General features: G+C 37.0%; 1 protein-coding gene across 12 annotated transcripts in view; it reads right to left on the bottom strand.

Annotated features, from left to right (window-relative positions):
- The window catches only part of ZNF462 (zinc finger protein 462), a 155,295-nt gene that overhangs the window by 82,193 nt on the left and 49,074 nt on the right, over positions 1 to 24,028 (bottom strand). For 11 of the 12 annotated variants that reach the window (XR_012470865.1, XM_074197591.1, XM_074197589.1 and 8 more), the window contains exon 2: positions 202 to 450. Coding sequence is in view for 11 of the 12 variants with exons in the window: in XM_074197591.1 (XP_074053692.1) it covers positions 202 to 418 (217 nt within the window). In the remaining variant the exon portion in view is untranslated. Of the gene's footprint in view, positions 1 to 201; positions 451 to 1,838 lie in introns of all 12 variants that reach the window. The other variant, XM_074197592.1, reaches the window with a different exon arrangement.

Genomic DNA, 24,028 nt, shown 5'->3' with positions numbered 1-24,028 from the left:
ACCAGTTTAGTTCGGTTAGATAGTTTGGGGAATATAAATGAGCAGGAATAGTAAGAGATAAAATAACAAAGAGAATCATTTTATTGCCTTACAGAGAAGGTACCACATGAAATGATGTCCTATCAGTATCAAGTCTGTAACCTAAAGATAAATTGAAGCAATTAAAGTAGATCACATGTATTCACATAAGTATAGATTTACCTGATATATCATCTGCAATTGTGAATTCATCCTTTACAGTAGAAAATTCCACCTCTGTTTGATTACTGGCATTCACAGATCCAGAGCGAGGCTCAATAATGTCCTCAGCAACATCAGTTGGCTGCAAAAATGCAGTATGGACATCTTGAATGTGAGCTTTGAGGTCTTCATAGGATGGGGCTCGGAAATCACAGCCATCACACTGCAGTACCTCCATGATCTGAGTTTATTCCTTTACATTAGGAAATTCTGAAAGAAGACATAAAAAAATTAATAACTCATATTACTTATACACCTTAGGATGGTTTGCCCATCCTAATGGATGTCCATTAACTGAAAGAATACATTTAGGAGTGCCTCTGAGGCCATATTACCAAGTATACCTAGGATCCCTCATACATATATGCACATATAATCAGAGAAAGGTGGTAGTGCCTTCCTTTGACAGTAATCTGATAACACTAAGAACCCTTAAGGGGATAAAGCAGCAATTTATCTGGTTTGATCAATTGTACTTTTTCTAGAAGTCTAACAGCATCAGTCTGTTGGCACTAAAAAAATATCCCTGAACTTCTCCATGAGATTTCTGATTAGCTCATAAGTTTGTCTACTTGTTTTAAAACTTAGTTATTCAATTTTAGAACCAGAAAGGACCTTGGAAAACTTCAACTGACCTCCTTTTATAAATCAAGAAACTGAGAACCAGAAGAAATTAGAGTGCTTATCATTAAATCAGGTTACACCTATTTGAAGAGTCTGTGAAGAAGCTTTGCTTTTTTATAATTTTCAGTATCTGAAGAATTCTTAGGAGGAAAAAAAAAACCCAACTCTGAAGATCTAATTTGGGTCTAATTGAGCATTATCTTCCTCCACACAGAAGCAACAGAATGTCAGTCCTCTCCTATCAATCTCTCTGGTCTCTGAGAATTTCCCAGGCTGAAACTGGGTGCAAAGATCTCATAAATTCTTGCCACAATCAGTATTATAGAGTTATGAGGTTTCCAGATTCAACATCCTATCTTGGTTTGTCTGTTTTCTTAAAAAGATCATGCTTCATTCCTTAAACAGTCCTTCCTTTCCCCTTCTCTCCTTGTCACAAGCAGGCACAGTGAACCCAGATCTAAAAGGTTTTGAGAATGTTGTGAAAGAAAGATCTCGTCCAACCATATCCATTCTGACACTCAGTGTGGGTTTTAAATTTATAGACCACTTTGCATTAACTCAAAGAAGATTCCCAATCCCGAGAATCGAACAAAGGTATTAGGGAGGGGAAAAGGTCCTCCCCACTCTTAAACAATTCCTAGGCACAGTTGAAAAGCTATTACCTTAATGAATGGATTACTTCCCACATGCCCCATTGGGCTTCTCCAATCTAGAACTGGAGAGGTCTAAAGGGGCCAAACAGCAAGCCAACCCCCTTTCTGGAGACTCCCTTCCATGTAGTCATTGCAAAAGATAAAAACCAATTCCTAGAGCCGACTCCAAGTGCTGTAATGCGACGTCAATGTATCCCAAGTGGGCATGGCATCAGGGTTTTTACATGAAGGAATGCTCCTCCTGATAGCCTGCTCAAATAACTTCTGGCAAGTCCAGTTCTGGACAAGCTGAAATCATCAGAGGGCTACACTGTTATTTACCTTCTCTCCTTGCACAGGGTAATAAAAAAGAAAAGAAGGAAGGAAGGAAGGAAGGAAGGAAGGAAGGAAGGAAGGAAGGAAGGAAGGAAGGAAGGAAGGAAGAACAAGAAATGGACTGCTCCCAGACTCTCCACAATTGAGATCCTCCAGCTTTTATGTCTAAGCAACCAGCCCAAATTGTGTGGAAGAGGTTGCTATCTGCTCTGGATCAAATTACAGCAGGGACCGAAGCCCCACCCCATGTCTCCTTTCGCACAGTCCATTAGACCTGAAAACAAATTTTTCCATGGTACAGACGACTCCTGCCTTTGGAGCACTTTACAGAAAAGCAGATCATCCAGTTTTCACTCCCCATCCCCCCAGCTGAGTCCTTTCATCTCAGCCAAACAAGCCACAGCTCTGCAGAATGTGTTTATCACACTTTCAAGAGATAGGAGCTCCTGCGTCACTGAAGCTTTAAGACTCACTAAGCTGTCCCAGTCCTCTGAGCTTCACTCAGGAGCAGCCATTTTAGCTCAGACAACTCATGCTCCCGAGCCTCCTCGCTTTTCGCCCGTGCATAACATGGCCTCACTTATCTCAGCTCCATCTCCAGCTGACAAGACTCTGCTAGGTGGATATAAGAAATCAGCACCAGGAGAGCGGTGTGTGGCCGGAGCGGGTACTCCACTCTTCCCAACAAAGAATTAACTGTTTCCATGGCTATCAAAATGAACACCTTTCTCTTCTCATCCTTCAAATAACATTCCCAAAAGATCTCGGAAGGTTCAGTTTTAAAGCCCCATGACTGATCAATTCATTCATTAGTCCCAGCCACACCGTGTTGCTTAGAGAGGAGGAGGAAGATCCTTGGTCCAGACTGTCCAACAGCTCTTAAAGCAGGGGGGCCAGAGTGGGGGGGGGGGACCTCCAGAAAGCCTCAGCCTCTTGGGAGTCGTCCTTCTACACACAGAAGACATACCATCTGACTCTGCTTGCCAGATTCCAAAGTCTAATGACCTTTGTTAATCACCAGCCAGTCTGTCTGCATCAGCAGACCCTGCCAACAGACACACCCTTCAACACAAAGGCTGTAGCTATTCCTTTTAAAAGGGGTTCTCTGAAAGCTCCATTGTGTAGCCAGGAGGAAAACAAAATCTCTTCCCTTAAAAACTTCAGGCCTTTAGAAATAAGGCAACAAAAGGCTTTCTGCTGTGTGTCCTTAGGAAAGTTGGAGGAGGGTTTGCACCACCACAACAAAAAGGAAGGTTCTTCCATAGGAAGAAGCCAGGGCCCTCCAGCACTGTTTTTTTTTTCCATAACATGGGTGTCCACACAAAAACTCTTCAACATCCTGATATCTTCTGAAGTTATTACTGAGAAGACTAAAGTCTAGATGCAAACCCAAACCAATAAGTCTACATGTTCTGTAACAAAAGAGATGAAAGTGTTATGAGATCAGAAAAGTTAAGCAAGATGGGGGGGGGGTGGGAAAGAGGAGAGTGCCTTTCTCATGGGTTCTAGCTTTAATGCTGCTATCTCTTCCTCAATAGCAACATTGAGTCACAGAAGAGGTTAATCTTGAAGCAGCAGAGAGGAACAAACATCAGGTACAGCTGAATGGCCTTCAATCTGATGTTTTTACCACCAAAAACGGAAATCAGGATGCAGACTATTTTGAGAGACATTTTGCCTTTGTTCAGACACATTTCTTCTACAAATGCTGTCATGGAGAAGAAAACAGAAATCACCAGCATGGACTAAGCTATCAAAGAAACTGAAATGTGATGTGAGCATGAGAATGAGAGAGAGAGAGAGAGAGAGAGTGTATGAATGAGAGAGAGAGAGAAATTGACACCATCCATCAACTAGAAAAGGATACATTTTCAAAGAAGGTTTTAATGCTCTGTCAAATCAACCAAATAAAAAATGAGAAACAAATTGTGAATATTTGTCTACTTGATCAATGGAAATGGTAGTAATCCTTAGAGGTAAAAAATGCTCATGGGTCTGCTCTCATCATCTGTTGTTAAGAAAAAAAATCCTTCCATCTTATACCTATATAATTTTAAATACTTAAATAATGAAATTAGCAACATTTCATTTTTCATATGAAATCAGTGAAATCAAAAGCAAGTCAAAATCTGAACTACCAAAAGGTCATGAGATGAATCTATAAATCAAACTTAAAATATGCAAGATAACACCAATCACCCCGATGTACAAGTTGATGGCAAATAACTAGACTCCAAGAACAACTATGATCTTACCAGGCTAGTTTGATGACGATATAACAAACAATTGGTTTATAAAACATAAATAATCTACTCTCCAAGTTTTAGACCCAACCATTCTAGGTATTCATTAACCTTGAAAATATTTTACATATTTTTGTTTACATTTACATTTTGAATATACTCAGATAAAGAGTTCCTTTGGGAAGCCCAAAACATAGAACTCAAAGATCCTAAACATTTGAAGTTCATCTGATGCTTCTGGAGAATCTCTGAATATCCTCAATGAGATTTGGCAATGAGAAAATATTTTATGAACATAGGTTGATGTGTCATGAAATTTTGAGGCCACCTGATTGCAAAATTAAATGAGTTTATTATTACAGGCTTTTGGTACTCGGAATTTTAAGAGTCTACCTCAGAAGCTCAATTAAACTCAATTCAATACTCATTTATTAATTATTTATTGTTATATAGGATATTAGGAAAAGTCATAGGAATAAAAAAACCAAAACAAAAAATATGGACCAAAAAAACCCAACGCTTAAACAATAACCAAGTCTTCCTTTCATGAAGCTTACATTCTACTAGGAAAAAGTACATGTGTACAAATAATTGACTACAAGTTAATTTGTAATAGAAGATAGCATTAACAATTGGAAAGATCAGGGAAGACTTCAGAGGAGATGGCATCCAAGCTAAAATTTGAGATGGATATTAGGAAGAAGTATTTTCCAGGTATGGGGAGACAGCTTGTGCAAATACAGAGTAGTAAGACAACATTAAAATTTGATTAACAGCTTGTCTGTTGTAGTCCATTGTTCTCAAAAAAAGCTACCATTGAGCAATTCCATTTCTATTAACTTGGCAAGTCATCTTCAGGTCATGTCATTGACTTACTAGATAAGGCCCTACACACATTACATATGTGTAGAAGGCTTCCTAATGGTCAATAAAACTGTGAAGCCTCACAATCATGTGATTTGATAATTACTAATTCTATCCAGTCAAATCTTTGAAAAGCAGAATTTGAAACATCATATGTAGTCCATGGGGTACATTTTCCTTCTTTCTACTCTAAAAATCTGGTTTTATACCCTAGTCTCCTATAGCTTTGAAACTTTTAATTCAATCATTTATAACAAAGAATTTCTTGTTAACTTTGGTTAATAATTTTTTTTCTGCCCCGCCTCCCCAAATTATAAATGGGAAAGTTAATAAACCTAGGGCAACAAGGTTATAGAATAAATATACTTTGGACCAGTGCAGTAAAGAGAGGCTACAAAAAGTCAAATAATTGGGAACCCAAGCATCATTCCTCCAGTGGCATTTTATAGAACAAAGGATAACTAGATTGCCCAGGCAGCAACATGTTGGGCCAATACAACAGTCCAGACCCATATACTGGAATCAACAGAAGTGATGAGCTTAAAGAGCTTTGGGATTTGTTTATGGGTTTTATTTCAAACTCACTGAGCATGAGAAAGATGAGGTAAGTGAGAAAATGAGCACATGAGATCTGCCTGGTAACACCCAAGCCTCATGAAAATGAAGAATAAAAACAAGTTTATTAACTGATCCACTGGTGGAAGTTAAATTTTTATTTTTAGTAAATGACAGTATAGTATATACTATATATTAAGCTGATCATCTAAGTAATTTCATTGTCTTAATTATTATTCAGTATAGAAGTTTGATATGCTCATGATATCATTTTAAGAATAGTATATAAGAATGATAACAACATATAACATTTTGAAATGAAAATATAAAATGTACATAGGATATGAAATAATGATCTTGAGTCAAGTTGAACTCAACACATGAGCATGTGAATACCAAATTTAATAGAAACCATATGAAGTCAGAATTGGTTTCCTTCTATAGAAGTCCAAGTGACATGTGCCCATGTTACTGTTCTCAAATTAATTTTCTTTAAAAAAAAATCTCAACAAAACTTCCCTCTCCCTCCTCCCCAAACTCAACCAACATACCACCTTCATGAATCCCACAGTACTAGGTTCTGCAGCATATATTGGCTCAACATTCAGTGTCATCAAATGTCCCTATCAAATGTTTATACTGTTTGCTACATGATCTAAGCAGTTCTTGTACTTCTGGCAATTTACCCACACTAATGAAAGGTTTAACATATCAGACAGGATAAATAATTAAGGAATTCAGAAGGGAGACACAGCTGTTCTTCAAAACCAAATTTTCAGAGAAGAAAGGATTAATTTGTGATCACATGTGTAACCCACCAATATGGGACACAATTTAAATAGTAGCAGGGAAATACGGTTGAGGCTAGCACCCTGCCAACTGGGGCTGCTTCTGTTGTATGTCGTCTGCTTGGCCCATCTGTGGGACCTTGTGAATATGGAGAAAAGCAGGCAATCTGTAGATTACTGAGCTAAAGGTGTTCTGGCCAGAGACACTACTCTTTTGTATCATCTATGGCTTTTGGTTTGCTCCCTTGCATAATGTTTTCATGTATTACAAAGCATACTGGAGTAATATTTCATGATGGATACTCTTGGGATCTTCATTAAAATGAGCTCTGTGTCTTGGGAGATAATCCAAGTGAACAAAAATGTTAGATATGGAAAACAGCTATTCTGGTTGAATGACTGGCTATGAAAGCAGGTAGTGAGTGCCTAAGACAAAAAAGAGATAGTACATACCTTAAGGAGAATTCACGCATTCCTTTGCAATGATATAAGGCTAATAGAGGCCATTAGGGCAATAGGCAGTTTGCCAACTCCCCTGTCCTTAGGAGAGGAAATGTGTGAGCTGAACAATGAGATAAAGAAGGATAGCAAGGGACAAGAAAAGAAAGGGAGGAAGTAGGGTGGTATCTCAGAAGCTTTAGAAGGTCATTGTCTGCACAGGGGGACCTATAGTTCACTAGATAACTCTAGTTCTCAGAAGTGCTCTGGAGATTTTGGTCTAGAGATATGACAGGAACAAAACAAAACAAAAAATGCTCTCCCCTCCCCCATCCTCCCCACAGCAGAATTCTGAAAATATCTCTGTCAAATAAGATACCAACTAACCTTGTTCTATCAAGTGATGGAAAAACCTCTTTTTGAGTCAAAAGATTAAGTAAGAAGATAGAAGCTTTGGAGGAATCCATTGAAATTCCATGGGGTCAGTGGAAAGTCCTCTGGAAATTCTGAAGCAATTCTTGCTTCAGGTTTTGCTGTAATAGTCTGATTGATTTTTTTTTTCTCCTTAGGATCCAAACCTCATCAAATGACAGGGCCAGAAGAAGCATGCGTACTGCTCCTTTAAAAGCAATTTAAGATGCTGTCTGAATTTCTAGAGAACACTTTTCACACTTCAAGAACTCTCATTATAAAAATTGTAAAATTAGAGGGAAGTTGTGGATATGCTGCTGGGTCTTCATTAAAGAGCTGATTAAGACATGCAATAAACAGGCTGAAATAAAAGCCATCTACCACATCATTGAAAGATCAAAATGTGAATTAGAATCTCTCCCTGCGTGTTTATCAGTTTAAACCTGATTGCCCAACATCAGGTGGACAAATAGTCAGAGGTCTCACTTGAGTCATTTCTGCTTTGCTAGAGCAAGTTCAGATATAGGGGGCACTGCCAAACTCACCAAACTAGAGTTCTAGGAACTCACTGCTGTCAGAGGAGATGCCAACAGCCACTTTGCAACATTCTCACTCAATATGTTAACTTACAACCAAAAGGTTGGTTGTTGCAAAGTTACAGAGGCAGGGGAAAAAAAAAGAGAATCTTGCAGTGAGGGACCTCTCTCGAAAGAGGGGGAAAAGACTCAAGAAGAGGCCAATTTGGTACTCTATCACCTTGTATGTGCCCCTTATTACACGCTTAATGGTGTGGATTCAGTGCTGGGATAGGGCAATGCAAAGGACACATGAGTCACTTTTGCTGGACAAGAAGCTTCCTGAGTCCATATCAGGAGCTCAGCAGGGTTGGCATAGACCCTGGTGCAAGAACTGGAATGAGGCCTCCAGACCAATTTAACATTGCTGAGGAATCCGATTACTGAGGCCTGGCACCTTGGCCTCTTCCCACTGTGATCTCTGTTGTAGTCACATCATCAGGACAGTAGCTATAACAGAATGCTATCCTGAAAGACAAACAATAGACACATCTTAGCCAATGGTTTGGTCTCTTTTAAGTGCTTCCTGTACCAGGTCATACAAATGGAGTGAGGATTTTTTTTTCTTTTTGTTACCTATGGCAGAGGAAGTTATGAGGATATCACACCCTCTAATTAAACAATCTTGTTGGTTCATTTAGTTCCACAGAATCCTCCCCAGCAGTAAATTAACAGAAAATGACAGTGGAAAAGTGATGTCCCTTCTTAACACTGTTATGCAACTGGGGGATATGATAAGGGGAAAAAAAAGGATAGGTAAGGAATTTCTCCTCTGTGGCAATTGCTTATTCCATTTCCAGGATATAACTTTACTCCAGTAGATTCTGGGTCTCATGAGTATATGGGAGAGACTATTTTGAAGAAGGCATCTTAGTAAGACATCCTTAGAGACCAGAGGAGTACAGTCTACCATATATCAGATGGATGGCACTAGAATAAACAAGTGCTTAGCCAAGTTCCACAGACCATGAACTCTCAATAATATTGCATTTTTTGAATGCAAGACCCTAAAAGCTAAGGAATCATGCAACTAGATTAGGCAGAACACATTGTGGGTGCTCAGGAAACATTAATTAATAATGAAGAAGGGGAGAAGAAATCAATATGGTAGCACTCTAATCGTGAAATGCAATTCAGTGAGCAAGCACTTAGATAGGAGCTTTCCTTATAGAAGATCATCCCACAATGTTTCCTCCCTGGATACAAAACAACACTAAGGTCAAACCAAAGATGTTCTCCAAGCCTTTTCTAAACAACATACAAGAAATAGATCAGAATCTCGCAGTAATATTTCTTTGCTACAGAATGAACTTCCATACCTTCTATCAGTCATTAAGCAGTGAATGATAATAACTTAAAAATTCATAACACGTTCAAATTTTCAAAGTACTTACTTTACCTGGTAACAACCCTGGTCAAGATAAGCAGGTATTATTATTTGAATTTTCTAGTTGGATTAACTGAGGCTGAGCAAGAAAGCAACTTGCTTGTGTTCCTTTCTTGTTAGAAGTAGGATTTGAGGGGCAGCTAGGTGGCGTTGTGGATAAAGCACTGGCCCTGGAGTCAGGAGAACCTGGGTTCAAATCTGGTCTCAGACACTTAATAATTACCTAGCTGTGTGGCCTTGGGCAAGCCACTTAACCCCATTTGCCTTGCAAAAAAAAAAAAAAGAAGTAGGGTTTGAGCCTCATGCCTTACTACTGATTTTAAATCCAGTGCTCCAACTCCCTAATTCCATTTATATACACAATGGACCTCATGAAAAAATACTTCTTCTAAAAATGTAACTGCAGAATAGAGACCCTAAATGCTATATTACAGCAAGGTGCCAGAATAGAATGACCTTCAAAGCAAAATCTATACTTCTAATGCTATAATTAATCCCTCATTAAATTCCCAGGGAAAAAAACACACTTGGAAAACCTAGAAAGCCCACAGTATATGCTGAATAAATATTTTACTCCAGAATAAACAAACTCTCTCTGAACTGCTAAATTCTACTGACTTCTTGGACAATTTTCTAGGCAGCTGCTTATTTAGTACCAGACTACCTTACCCAAAACAGCCAACAATATAGAAAAGAACAACAAAAATAATTTGTTTGGGGACTCTTGTCTTTACATTAGACAAAGCAAATGAAAATAGGTGTGATGAAGCGTCCCATTTAAACCTTCATCAAGTACTACTGGTAGCATTTATTCATTTCAAAAGCAATCATCTATTAAGGACCTCTCATATGTAACACATACATATTACTCACAGGTGTACAAAGATACATACAATTTAGACCCTGCTCTCAAGGAGCTTGCAACAATATCATGGGGGAAAGAAAGTACACAAAGAGCTAAAAGATGAGGACAAAGGAGAAAACCAGGCAAAGAACTGTGAGAAATGTGAGGTGGAAGAGATGGCTTTCATCTGGGAGGCAGGGGCAAAAGGGTCCAGAGAAGCTTTGTGATGGCCTCTGAGCTGGGCCTCAAAGGAAGGGAGGGATTTCAACCGGGGCCACACGCTATCAGTAGTATTCTGTTTTGGGAGCTGGACTAAAATAACTTTCAAAAAAAGCATGATCAAGGCATTGTGGTTCAATCTTTCCTTGACAACAAGGCTCTTGGTCCCATTGTTTGAGCTTTATGTGTTCTGTGGGTGAGGTGGAAATTGGTATTTAGAATGGCCAAGCTATATATCAGTAGGAGGAATTTCTATGGAAAGGAGAACAGAAATTCATCTTGGAGCCCCCCAAATACATAGAAATCTTTTCTCAAATGGAATCTCTCTTTGACTTAAAGGCACTCATAATCTGCAGGAGATTCTGTCACACTAATACAATGGACAAAAGAATAAAGCTTACCACTTCAAGAATGACAATTCCAGTACATTTTAATGTCATGACAAGAAAGCTTTGTTTACAAGGCTTCCCAGGTAGTGAAAGCATAATCATTTTAATGTTGATTTTGGGTCTGATTTGTGAGTGAGGAAGAGAGACAGACAGAGACAAACATAGAAAGATAGCAATGAGACACACACACACACACACACACACAAAGAGAAAGAGACACAGAGAAAGTTGGCTTATGGAGAGGAAAAAATAAAAATTATTCTCCTCACATTGGCTGCTCCATCCACGTATAATCTTACTATGCCCTTCCAAGAGGGCATGGTCAATAACCAAACAGGAGTAGTAATCCTAATGCTTACAACAAAGGATCACCAATACATGTTCCCATGGAGATTTTAGCCAAAAGGTATACCATTACTACTTTAGAAAATATTCTCCTCATTACCCAATGATTCAAAGAAGTATAAGCCTTTTGGAAGAGAAGACTTACAGGAACGAAATAGGGGAAGCCTTTTTCCTTCTAAAAATGAGCATGACCATTATCTTTCCCTCCAAATATTTCTCCCCTACTTCCAACTTTTCTATTACTATCAAAGGCATAAGCAACCTACTACCTCACTATCATCCTCAATTCCTCACTGTCACTCACCACAGATATCCAGTCCAATGACATATCTTCCCATCCCCTTTTCTTCACTCCTAGAGCTTCCACCCTAGAATTTGTTGTCTCCTCTAATAGTTTGTAAGCTCCTTGTGGGTAATTAGCGTTCTTTCCTTTCTTTTTTGCCCTAGCAGTTATCATACTATCTAACACATAAAAGTGGTTGATAAATCCTAAATTTAGGATATATTAGTTTCATGAAGTCAAAACACTTTTAGGAATTACATCATTTGAAATATAGCAACAGTATATGAAGTTAATGGGAAGCAACATGCCAAAGGAAAAAAGTAGCATTACATTTATTATCAGAAGATATAGATTTCAAATTAGCTCTGCTAATCTCAAGTGATATTAGGCACCTCATAATGCCACTGGGCCTCAATTTCTTCATCTACAAAATGAAGAGGGCACAGATTTAATTATATTTTTGGTCCCATCCAGATCTTCACCTCCCTTCCATCTCTCTGTGCCTCAGTTTTCTCATCTGTTATATAAGAGGGTCGACCTTGCGGGCTTCTAAGGTCCCTTCCTACTCTTACTCTATAATCATGTGATCCTACGACAAGCACCCAAGTCTTGCCCACTCACTTCCATTTCTCAATTGCCTGACTCTGTTTAAAAATAAAAAGTCCATACCCTCAAACATTACTGATGGCAGAAAGGTCTTTTTTATGCCTCCTGACATTAGAGCGATATCATTCTAAATGCACAACAGAAATAGTAGGATAATAAGAGAAGAGTTACAAAAGTAATATTCTGCCGTTTTGACCACTTTAACCACTTAGGCTACATTTCAGTTGTGTAAGTGGCTTGCTCATGCCTCGGAAACATACTTGAACACCTAAAACTGCTGACAAAGGTGTATGCTAGGCAGTCCAAGAGCTATAATGCTGAATTATATTTCTTCAGAAACCAACCTCATGGAATCAGAGCAAGGTTATGCGGTGGCTCGAAGCCTGCCAAATCTACCCCGGGAGAAACATCGTCTTGTTTCTTATGGAAAACGAGTGCTGCCAAGGCAGTCACTGAAGAGCCCTGCTGAACGAGCCTTGGGGGTATCTGAAAATATCAGTGGCTGTTCATTTAAAATTGAAAGGAGGAGGAGAGTAGTATCCAACTGCCCAGCAAGGAATCCACCCTTCATAGCATACATCAGGGGAGTTATTCAGATGGCAAGGCAAGAGCACCGTTTATGCAGGATTGCTCTCCATCCATATTGGTTGCTTCATGCTTGCCATTCCTTCTCCCTGGAACTTCCACCACATGTGGAGGTATTCTTATCTATATTCCTTTTATCTACCAAAGAGTTAAATGGGTGGGATGCTGGACCAAGGGGGAAAAATTCTATCACCAGTTTTTTCTTTTTTGAAACTTTTCTATAAGAAACCAAGAAGCAGGAGGCTGAGGAAGAGAAATACTTATCATTGATGCAACTGAATTCAAATCTTTCTGAGAAAAAGTAAAATTGATGATGATTACCAAAACAGATAATCAGATAGATGAAAGCAGGAAAACTCTAAGAGGTGTGGATAGTGAAGTACTTTGTCTATGATGAGGGTACAAGACATTTTTGTGTTCAATGAAAGCAAAAAGGACTGACTAAGCAAACACCAGGTCCCCAGAAACATGAAAGGGGTGATGTAGGATACAAAAGAAAGAATAGTCACTTCCCTTGAGGAACATGCAATCTAGATGATGCAACGTTCAATATAGTTGAAGCAACAGTTCAGGTCTGGCAGAATGTTTATGCAGAGTTTGGAGTAAGTAAGGATTATAGATCATATTATCACAGACTGAGAACTGCAAGAGATCAAGCAAACCAACCCATAGATTGTACAGATGAGAAAACTGAAGTCCAGAGAATTGACTTGTCCAAAGATTCGCAACCAGCTCCTTGGACTTCAAATTCAGCACCTTCTTTCTACTCTATCCTGATTTACTGTTGGTTTTCTATCAAGTCAAAAGTCTACCATTTATTAGATGTATAACTAGGCAAGTTGCTAAGCATCTTTGATCAGTATCCTCAGATATAAAATACCAATAGTCCTACTTGAGATACCTCACAGAGCTGTGAGAATCAAATGAGATCAATCTGTAGTTCTCAAAACTTTCATGGAATCATTGATCTCAGCTATTGCCACCTTGGTCCAGATCACAATTCTTCCTGCCTTCTTACCCAATACAATTCCTTCTCACATCTTTCCACAAATCCTCCACAGGGAAATTACTTAATGAGTCTTCTGTTAACATTTAATGGGTAACAGGGCAACAACCATCCTGCTTACTGTCATAAATCTGAGTTTGAATCCTACCTCAGTTTTAGTCTTAATAACAACAAACACTGAACCACTCTTGCTCTTATTGTCCTCAATTGTAAAATGGGGACAATAATAGTAACTACCTCCAAGAACTGTACTTAACATCAAATGAAATAGCATATTAAATACTTTGCAAATCTTGAAGTGTTAACTATCTGCTATTATTATCATTATTACTATCATCAGCTATCCATAATTCTCACTAATTTTATTTCTTTTTTTTTGTTTGTTTAGGTTTTTTGGCAAGGCAATGGGGTTAAGTGACTTGCTCAAGGCCACACAGGTAATTATTAAGTGTCTGAGGCTGAATTTGAACTCAGGTCCTCCTGACTTCAGGGCTGGTGCTTCATCTACTGCACCACCTAGCCACCCCACTAATTTTCAACCAAATTCCATTTTCCATCATTATATTCACAATACTTATATGTCACTGTTGAGGGATAATTGTTCAGACTCTACCTCCAACCATCAGGTGCTTTTCATTGCCCCCTAAATTATATGAAATTTTTATTCTTTTGGGATTATTTTAAATCCTGCACTCAGTCCCTTCCTTCCCACCCCTTACATCATCACTAACTTTGATTTTTAGAATTGGAGATGCCCTTTACCTTAGCCTGGAACTCAGCTAAGAAAGAGATACTCTAGATATCCTGGTCAACTTTTGATTTGGTCCTGGGGGGGGTCCTCTCCCAGATTCTGGTCTACACCCCCTCAGAGCAGCTGGAAACTCCATGCACCCCACCTGGACACATTACTGACTGGATAATAAATATAGTATCTCTTCTCTATCTTCATCTTAAATCTTCATTAATGAATCAGCATATTTTCCATGGTCCATGAATTTTATAATACATATTTTGATCACATTATTTAAATAGATAGAAGTCCTGCTTTGTGTCCTGCACATCAGAGATGTGATTGAGACTTGTGAAACTTTCTATCAGGTCTGAGGGGGGGTCTAAGACTATTGGGCTAAGAATGGGGGGCACTGAAGAGTTAAGTGAAGTGACCTATCCATTGTCACACAGCTACTATGTTAAATATCAAATTTGAACTGAGGTCTTCTTGACTCCAAGGCTAGTCTTCTATCCACTATGCCATGTTAACCATCCCAGATCACAGTGATCTTCTGCAGCCTTATAGCAAATCTGGGAAAATACCCCACAGATTTGTGACTCACTACTTTAAGTATAGAATCATAAATGAGAGTGAGATGAGCTCTTGGAGGCTTTACATTAAACCTAGCCTAAAACTGAACAAGAATCTTGCCGACAGTTTCCCAGATCAATGACCATTAAGCATTTGCTTCAAATTTCAAGGAAGAAGGAAGCTACCATCTCCTTAGGAAGTCCATTTCACTTTTGTATTGTTCTAACTTTCTTACACTGAAACAATATCTATTTGCCTCTTAGAAATCTCTAGTCATAGTTTCTGGTTCCACTCTCAACAGTCAAGGAGAGGAAGTCCAATCCTTCAAATGACATTCTTGCACCTAACAGTTATCAAATAACCAGGAAAGTTTTTCTGCTAAACATCCCCAGTTCCTCCAATCCATCTACTTAGATAAGACATAGTATTTAGTACCTTCTCCTTCCTAGTCACTCTTCACCATGGTAAAGTCTTCTCCAAAAGACAGCATCCAGAATTGAACCTAATACTCCAGAGACTAACTATTCCCTCCTATATTCAGGACATTTTGCCTCTAAATGCTGCCTCACAATAGTCTAGTTTTTTCTTTTTCTTTGGTTATTATCTCTGCCTAACCATACCTCCCTGTCTTCCCATCCTGAGAGACTCTTTTTCATATCCTTATATAAATCATATGTGGTTGTTTAATTTGATACATAGAACTTCTAGGTTTTTAACATTATATAAGAGATTGATAATAATACTGTTATATAACACACATATCTATACATGTATTGTAATGTATTTGTAATGTAATTTGTTTGAAGAGATACAATAGTTAATGAAATCTTCTGAATTCCTTGCTTGGTTATAATGTCCATGATGGCAAATGAAAAGCTCAGGTTTTCTTGACTAAGGTTGGTTCTCTACCATACCATATTGCCTCTAGATTGGAAGAATACTTATAGAAAAATATGGGTATTTGTATTTTCAAGCAGCTTAGATTCATTAATAGCAATATAGAATTTTCCAAACATGATAGAGTTTGATCTCCTCATAGTCAATTTAGAGATGCTCTCATTGGTCACAATATATTGCTTGTTCAATTTTATGCACATAAACTTATATCAACAAGACTAACTCCACCAGTTGCTCACTCAGATGTCATAATCTAGACTACATGTGGTTTTCATACACTTGCTTTTTTAGTATGAATGGCTAAACCAATCTCATCTGAATGGGTCTTCAATGAAGAAGCTTTGTAGTGTTTTGAAGTCAGTTATCATCAGCATAACATCTTCTGCAATAAGGAATAAATAGTTAGGAGAACTTAATTATCAATAAGGAATCTCTCTTCTACTTGAACTCTGAATGAAACATCCCCCTTAACAGTTCCAAATAACTTTAGTGAGTACATATCCCCTTGTTCTATGCTCCATGTAATGCTACTCAAAGTTATTGCCATGGTCACACATGTGGGAGAAATCCTTTTGGAAGACAGTTTCCAAGGCTGCCATAATCCATGTGTACAAGGTATTCCAAGCATTATCCTTTGATGTCTCTCAGAAAAAAAAAGTGACTTTGCATTTTAATTTAATCATGATATGCTTTTTTTTAGTTTTAAAGTACATATTGTTGGGGGCAGCTAGGTGGTGCAGTGGATAAAGCACCGGCCCTGGAGTCAGGAGTACCTGGGTTCAAATCCAGTCTCAGACACTTAATAATTACCTAGCTGTGTGGCCTTGGGCAAGCCACTTAACCCCATTTGCCTTGAAAAAACTAAAAAAAAAAGTACATATTGTTTTATGAAACAAGTACCAAACTGTAAATGCTAAAAAGGAAAAAAAAATGGAGGTAAGAGGAATAGAATGAAGCTATTTCAGATGTTGCCCTAATCAGACTTGGAATGGCCCATTTTCAGTTTTATAAGGATATCAGACTTTTCTGGTCATATTTTCCTGTGAGAGAATCAGAAAATATGGCAGAATAATTAGAAGAGACAATAGACCTTTCTCTTGGATGTGAGTTGTTATAGTTCTTTTTCTCTATCCATATAGTTACATGGGTAAACAGGAAAAATTAAGGAAGTCACTCTAGACTAGAGACCTGAGAGGAAGAGTTTGCTGTCAGACATTGGGATCTGATACTGAATCAAGATTCTGAGGAATCAGAATTGAGGAGGCTTCATCTTGGTTCTAAAGGTAAAGTTTTCTTTCTTTTTTCTCCCATGAAAAGAGCTAACCAAGGATGTCAGTGGAATAAAAGCTACAAGTTCTAGCTAGACACTATCACCAAGGGCAACACATTTTGAAAGAGCGATGACCTAGGGAGCTGAGAAGAGCACAGCCCCCATCCAAGATAGATATATCTGGATTGGGAAGAAGGAGTTCAGGTACATTAGGAGACCTTCCATACTTCTTTCCTATGTGTGGACCCTATGACATTCAATCTCTAAACTTGCTCACTCCAATGATAGGATAGGTTCATAGAATGTTTAGGCTTTGAATTAGGAAAACTAATCTTCATGTGTTCAAGTCTAGGCTCAGGCACTTATTAGCAGCAACTTAACTTTATTTGCCTCAGTTTCCTCATCTGTCTCATTTGTAAAATGAGCTGAAGAAGGAAATGGCAAACCATTCCAGGATCTTTCCAAGACAACTCCAAAAGGGGTCACAAAGAGTCAGGTGAGACTGAAAAACAATGTTCATAGGACAGTATTCTCTCATTTGGGGAGAAAGGAGGAATGTAAAAAGAATAAGAACTGAGTAAAGAAAATGAATATTCTCTTTGTCAGTTAATTATAATGATATTATTAAGGGATAAATCCCCAACACTGGTGAATGAAGTATCATTCTAAAAGGGATGACATCTTACTCTGTTTTGGTCAATTTGAAATAGTTCATCTGGTTAAAGATAAAAATCATGAAAAATGATTCTATCTTTGTATATGCCTGGTTATGAATATAAATTTAGTTATTGTGCTTCACTTTGAAAGTTTATATTTTTAAAGTAAAGTTGGGTCAAGGTTAAATAATATTATAATAATACTATATTATAGTAAGTTTTAGTTGTTTGAGGAATAAAAATAATTCCCTCTAGAATCTGATAAATGTTTGCCTTAAAAATTAAATTCCCTGGATTTATGATCTAGTATAATGTGTTGTACATACCTATGAACAGTTCATTTAGTTCTTTAAAAAAAAATGAACATAAGGGGTGGCTAGGTGGTACAGTGGATAGAGCACAGCCCTGGAGTCAGGAATACTTAAGTTCAAATCCAGCCTCAGACACTTAATAATAACCTAGCTGTGTGGCCTTGAGCAAGTCACATAACCCTGTTTGCCTTGCAAAAAAAAAAACCTTAAAAAAAATGAACATATATTGAAATCTTATATCCTTTCTACTTCTTTGTCATTGGTATATTGCTTTTAAAAGTTCAAAAATCCTGCCTATTTCCCAATCAAAATTTTTGTATCAAACATACCTGAATATGCAAAAATTATTTTCAAATTTTAAAAGGGAATAGCACTTGATATCCTCTCCATTTCCTTTTAAGATAACACTAACCATAATTTTTTCCCATTCTTTTGGAATCTTTAATTCCAAGATAACTACAATAAACTGAATAACTTCAATATTGTAACCCTGTAAATTCCTTACATACATATTTGTTCAAAGTCAACCATTCTTCCCAAGACAGCTAGTTGGCATAGTAGACAGAATACCAAGGCTGGAGTCAGGAAGATCTGAGTTTAAATCCAACCTCAGACACAAACTGGTTGTGAAACTGGGCAATCATTCCATCTGTTTGTCTGTTTTCTCATATAAAATGAAGATAACAGTAGCTCTTGTCTCACAAGGTTACTGTGAGAATCAAGAGAAAACATGAATGAATAAGGCATTTTGCTAAACTTAAAGCACTCTATAATGGTTAGTTATTTTTACTAATAATCTTCTTATGTCCCAATGCCAGACCTGCATTGCATTCTTTGGATACTGATGTAACAAGGCCAGGGAAACTGACCTCTATTATCATTATTGATTAAACTAGACCATGACAGAAATGTCAGCATATCTGTCTGCTTCACCTGTATTTGTTATTCTCCCAGTTTCTTCTACAAATGCTCTTGAAATATCACTTCAATGAGTTGCATGCTAGACTCATTTTTCCCTCATTTCTTTTTATTGTTTTGAGGTATAATAACTCAAAATCTGTAATCCTTCCCAAAGCTTTAAGCTTGAGAACTTACTGTAAACTGGTGTCAGGCTTGTCACGTCACTGTTTGGAAAGGGCATCAAGTAAATATACAGATGAGTTGTTTCTAGACACAGTCATTAATATTCTCTTAAGAGATTTGTCCTATTGCTGTCCTAAGCAGCATGTATATATATTGTTCTAAATATGATTCATGGAACTTCTAATATGAAGTAAATGGGGATTCTGTCTCAAAATATCAATGTTACGGATAGTTTCTTTTTTAAAATGTTCTCTAAAAAATATTAAATGTGAAATTCTATGTTTTAAAATAGAGTGTATAACAATTTTAATTGATTTAACATTATCTAGTTTATGCTAACACTTCCCCAACTTCCTTTTGTTCTGGAAATATGCCATACCCTAAAAATTCTAAACCAGAATTTATGGGTTCTTTTAATATATTTGAGGTGGGAAAATGCACTATGAACAAAACAGATTTGTAGGATCTGAGGAAACGCTAAGTTATGTTAAAGCCAAGTGGCCAAAGTATAGTTTAATTGGTCACCAATAAGAAGGAAGCTGCTCATTTCACAGAGGCTACATCAGTAACAATGACCATCATTTCTTTTCTTTTCTTTTTTAATTTGGATTTTATTAAGTGTCTGAGGTCGTATTTGAACTCAAGTCCTCCTAACTTCAGGGCCAGTGCTCTATCCATACTGAGCTACCTAGATGCCCCAACCATCATTTCTTTTAGGGAAAAGTAACCCAGGTTTGAATTCTAGTTTTGTCATTTTGCTACTTTTGTGACCCTGAGTAAGTCATTTGGGCCTATATTTCCTCCTGTGTAAAATAAGGATTGTAGACTACATCTTATGGCCTTTCCTGCTCCAACTTTATGAGCCTAAATAAAAACTTAGATTGGGTCATAAATCAGAATTCTAAGTAAAAAATTCATGAGAATAAGCTTTAGCTAAAATTCTACCTAATATGAGAAGTTTGAATAATTGAAAATTTGGGACTTTAGAGGAGTTTTTTAAAAGTTATAACTAGTAATCATGATAAGCTCGTATCTATTTTTCAATGAAAACACCTTAACATTTGCAAATTGCTTTAAAAACATATTGAATCTGGTCCCCAAAACAACCCTGGTGGGATGGTGCTGTATTTAGTGCATTTTATAAAGAAACTCAGACAGAGGTTAAGTGATTTGCCTACAGCTAGGAAAGTGTCTGAGGCTTGTTTTGAACTGGGGTCTTCTTCCAGATTCTAGGCCCAACACTATTCATGTAGTTTTAAGGAGCTAAAAATATTTTGCCTTTTGGCCAACATGAGGCATCCCTCAAAAGAATCCTATGTGATACTGGAAGGTGAGATGTGTAAATTTAGAGAATCCACCCCAAATGTTCACATGGCCTGTTTGTGCCCAACCTGTGGTAGAACATACAGAGCTTGTATTGGTCTGATCAGTCATACCTGATACATTGTAACTTGTCTCAACACAGTGATATCATTTTGGTCTTTTTCAAAAACAAAGAAAAACCAACCAACCAACCAAGTACCCACTAAAGTTTTCCTATGATTCCTCACCATGTTAAAGGAACCTGTATTCAAAAGCTATTCTAGGATTACATAAGTTCTAGAAGGTTCCACCAGGCTGGAAAACTGTCAAATATAATTACTATGTGAGCCTCTAAGTCTCCTCTCTGAGTGACAGTCAAGCCTCAGTCTGGAGAAGAACATCATTAGAAGTTTGGAATGGATTTCTTCAACCCCAGCAAATGTGAAGACCATCCATTAAGTAACAGAAGAGATGCAAATCTACACATAAAATCATGAGTTTTTCAGGCTTAATGTTTCTACTAACCAAAAACCAACACTAAGTTCCAATTTAGATATAATAACTAGTTTAAATATACCACTGGTCACACCAATGCTTGATTCTTTAGTCATACTCTTCAGTTTCTTTTTTAGACTTCTCTGGAATGCCATGCTAAATCCCTGTGAGTCACCATCTCTGTTGAACATTTTTGTCCAATGTGCATCAGGATCAAATTCTAAAAACCTGCTAGAAAGTCCTTCTTCTAATAACCACAGCTTGGAGCAAAGTGAAGAATCTGCTCATGTAAGTCAAGTTCTATAAACAGCATGAGTATTATTACTTTCAGTTACAAATTAGGAAAAATAGTTTAGGAGGATGAGAGAAAATCTGAGGACAACAAGACAACTTTTCCAAGTCCATCTCACTCTGCTTTTCTGCAAGGATACCTTGACCTGAAGTTCAAGGATATCTATTCCTTTGATGAAATCACAACTTTTTTTTTCATAATGAAGTCATCTGTATTTTAAAGAAAGATTACAGTAACATTTTCCTAAGCCATGTGAAGCAGAATTGGTTTATACATTTAACTTCTTTTTTAAACTTTATTATTTTTATATCTCCTTAATGTTTAACACTCATTTTCTATCAATATCCTCTATTTCTAACATATTGGAAAAAATCCCTAGGCTGCCTATCCTATTTTTATCTCTTGTTCTGAAAGTTCTGATAATGTATTATGTCACTGGAACACATCATTAACTGGCATAACAGTATTCCAGAAGACTGAAAATATCTTGGAACTGTCTACTGGGGATGAGAAGCTAGGACTCAGTGAGAAGGACCTGTATCCAAACAATGTATTTTTGTAGTCACTCAAATAAATAGGTCAGCAAAGCTTATCACAACAAAGAAAAAACTTGCTAGTCCAGATGCCTGACAACTTAGGAAGGAGCAGAACATGGACTTTTTTTTGACACTGGGTTAAGGTCACCAAGCAACAAAGACCTTCACCAACTTTGCTAAAGCTACAGTTTTCCCTAAGGAATTCTAAGGATATGTTCCCAAAAGATAGAAATAAAGTAGTAAAATAAGGTTTTTTGGTTGTTGTTACTGTTACTTTTTCGAAGTTCTAACTTTGTAAAAGCAGAGAATTTCCTAAGCCAATAATAAACCTTCAGCATTTTTCATTCATTCATCCCCACTATAATTCAACATGGTAGGTAATGAAGATCCCTCTAGAATGTACTGTTTCCTTTTCTGTCTGAATGAGGAGTTCCCAATGAGTTTCTCCTTTGCCAATAGAGATCTAATTTGTCAGAGCTATCATCTCAAGGTAACATAAGTAGACAACCCAATTGTTTTTTTTTGAAAAACTGATTACTAAATAACCATATTGCCTAGGGTATGAAAAAAGAAGTCATTAATGACTTTTTGCTCATTGATATATAGGATTACATAACAATGAGTCTCTAAATTTATTCTCAAACTCTGAATAGCATCATAAGTATTTAGATTTGAGAAGATAAAGTTGAATAGATGCATGAAACTAACAAAAAAAGATTTTGTTTAGGTAACCAACAATCTGTAAAGAATATCCAGTATAAGGAATTATATTAGAAATAACAGAGAACTTAAAAAAAATGACATAGTCCTTGCACTCAATGAATTGTGTGATTATATTTACTCATTCAATCATTTATTCATTATATTTTGCATGGCATTATGATACTTCACATCAGATCAATGTACATCATTAAGAAATACCTAAAAGGTTTCCTCCAGGAAAGTTCAAAATAGGTATTAGCCCCTCCAGTGCCACAGGTTTTATAAATCACTATTAATGACTCACTCCCCCCCACAGTGAGATCAGTTAGGAAACATAGACTGGCCATATGGAATCGGGTTACTTCTGACAACAATCATCTGATCTGATACTGGTCATCCATCTCATGACTCTAGATCATAAAGTGGCTTGGCCAAGTGAAAAGGAAGTCATCAGATAAGGCTTGTCTGCCCAGTTTCACCACCAACCTCACCATACAGTACTGAAAAAAAAAGCACTTTTTATTCAAACAACAATAGCCTTACATTTAGACTTTTTAGATTCAGAGCTGGAATGGATTTTGGAGATCATGAATCCAATTCCTTCATTTGATTCATGAAGTCCAGAGAGATTAAGTAACTTTATTTGAACCAAGGTCCCAGGGTCCAGTGTTTTTTCCATAATGCCAATATATGTTCAGAACTATATTTCATCTTATGGATATTACAAAAAGAGGCATGAGATGTCCTTCCTGTCTCAGAGATTAAATGTGATCATGAATATAGATCTAAATGATTCAAACCACAACCCCTAACAATAAACATATACATATTTGTATATAAACAAATATCTTTATATTTATATATACAAACACATATATATTATATATGTAATATAATATAATATATGATAAACATGTAAAAATATACACATATTTGGTGGTATGCTGAAGTCAGCTCACACCAGCCTCTGAAAGCTTAACTGTAACATTTTCAGTGTAATCATTTAACATCTCAACAATCAACAAAAGCTAAAAAACCAGGGCTTGATTTACTGTTGATTGTTTAGACTTATGAAAGTGATAGAGGAAAATACTAAAAATGCAGCTTAAATTCAAAAAAGTGTGCTGTGTGTAAATTTTTTTCTTGAGTTGGCTGTTAAATATCTAGCATAGTCTGCACAAACTCTATCTGTATATGTATATAAGTAATTATATATTAAGTAATTTGTTTTGGACCTGTGAATCCTATTTATATAGAGAGATGACTCCAACTACTCCGATGCATGAAGTTGACATAGACTACAGTAGAAGAGCACAAGTCTCAAAAGATTGTATCAGACTAGAAAGGCCTCAATTGTAGGCCCAGGGATATATGTCATCCACATATTTATGTTACATGAAGGCCAGTCTCTTATTGCTCACCAATCTTTTTTTTTTTTCACTCAATCATAGCAACTTACTAAACTATCTATGTTTGCATGTAGGGGGTTGTTGTTGGCTTTAGTCAAAAGAGCATTTTCATTTAACCATGGATCTCTGAAAGATATGACTAAGTGATCTCCAAAATCCAAAGACATTATGTTCTATGAGCATTGTTTCTCAGAAGGCTGATCTGGCAACAGGGTTCAGAAGAACAATAAAGAGTCTGATGTGATAGTTGGACTATGAAAACAGAGGATAGACTACTTCAGTTACAGAAATACAAAGGAAAGGAAGAATTTTGAAAAGTAATTTTTTTCCCTCTTATATGTCTTCATATAAGATTTAAGTAAAAATAGCCTGACCCTTTAATGTCCTGAATAAGGTACTGTT

This window comes from Macrotis lagotis, chromosome 8, assembly GCF_037893015.1.
Source record: "Macrotis lagotis isolate mMagLag1 chromosome 8, bilby.v1.9.chrom.fasta, whole genome shotgun sequence".
NCBI lineage: Eukaryota > Metazoa > Chordata > Mammalia > Peramelemorphia > Peramelidae > Macrotis > Macrotis lagotis.
This window is presented reverse-complemented; position numbering and strand designations above follow the sequence as displayed.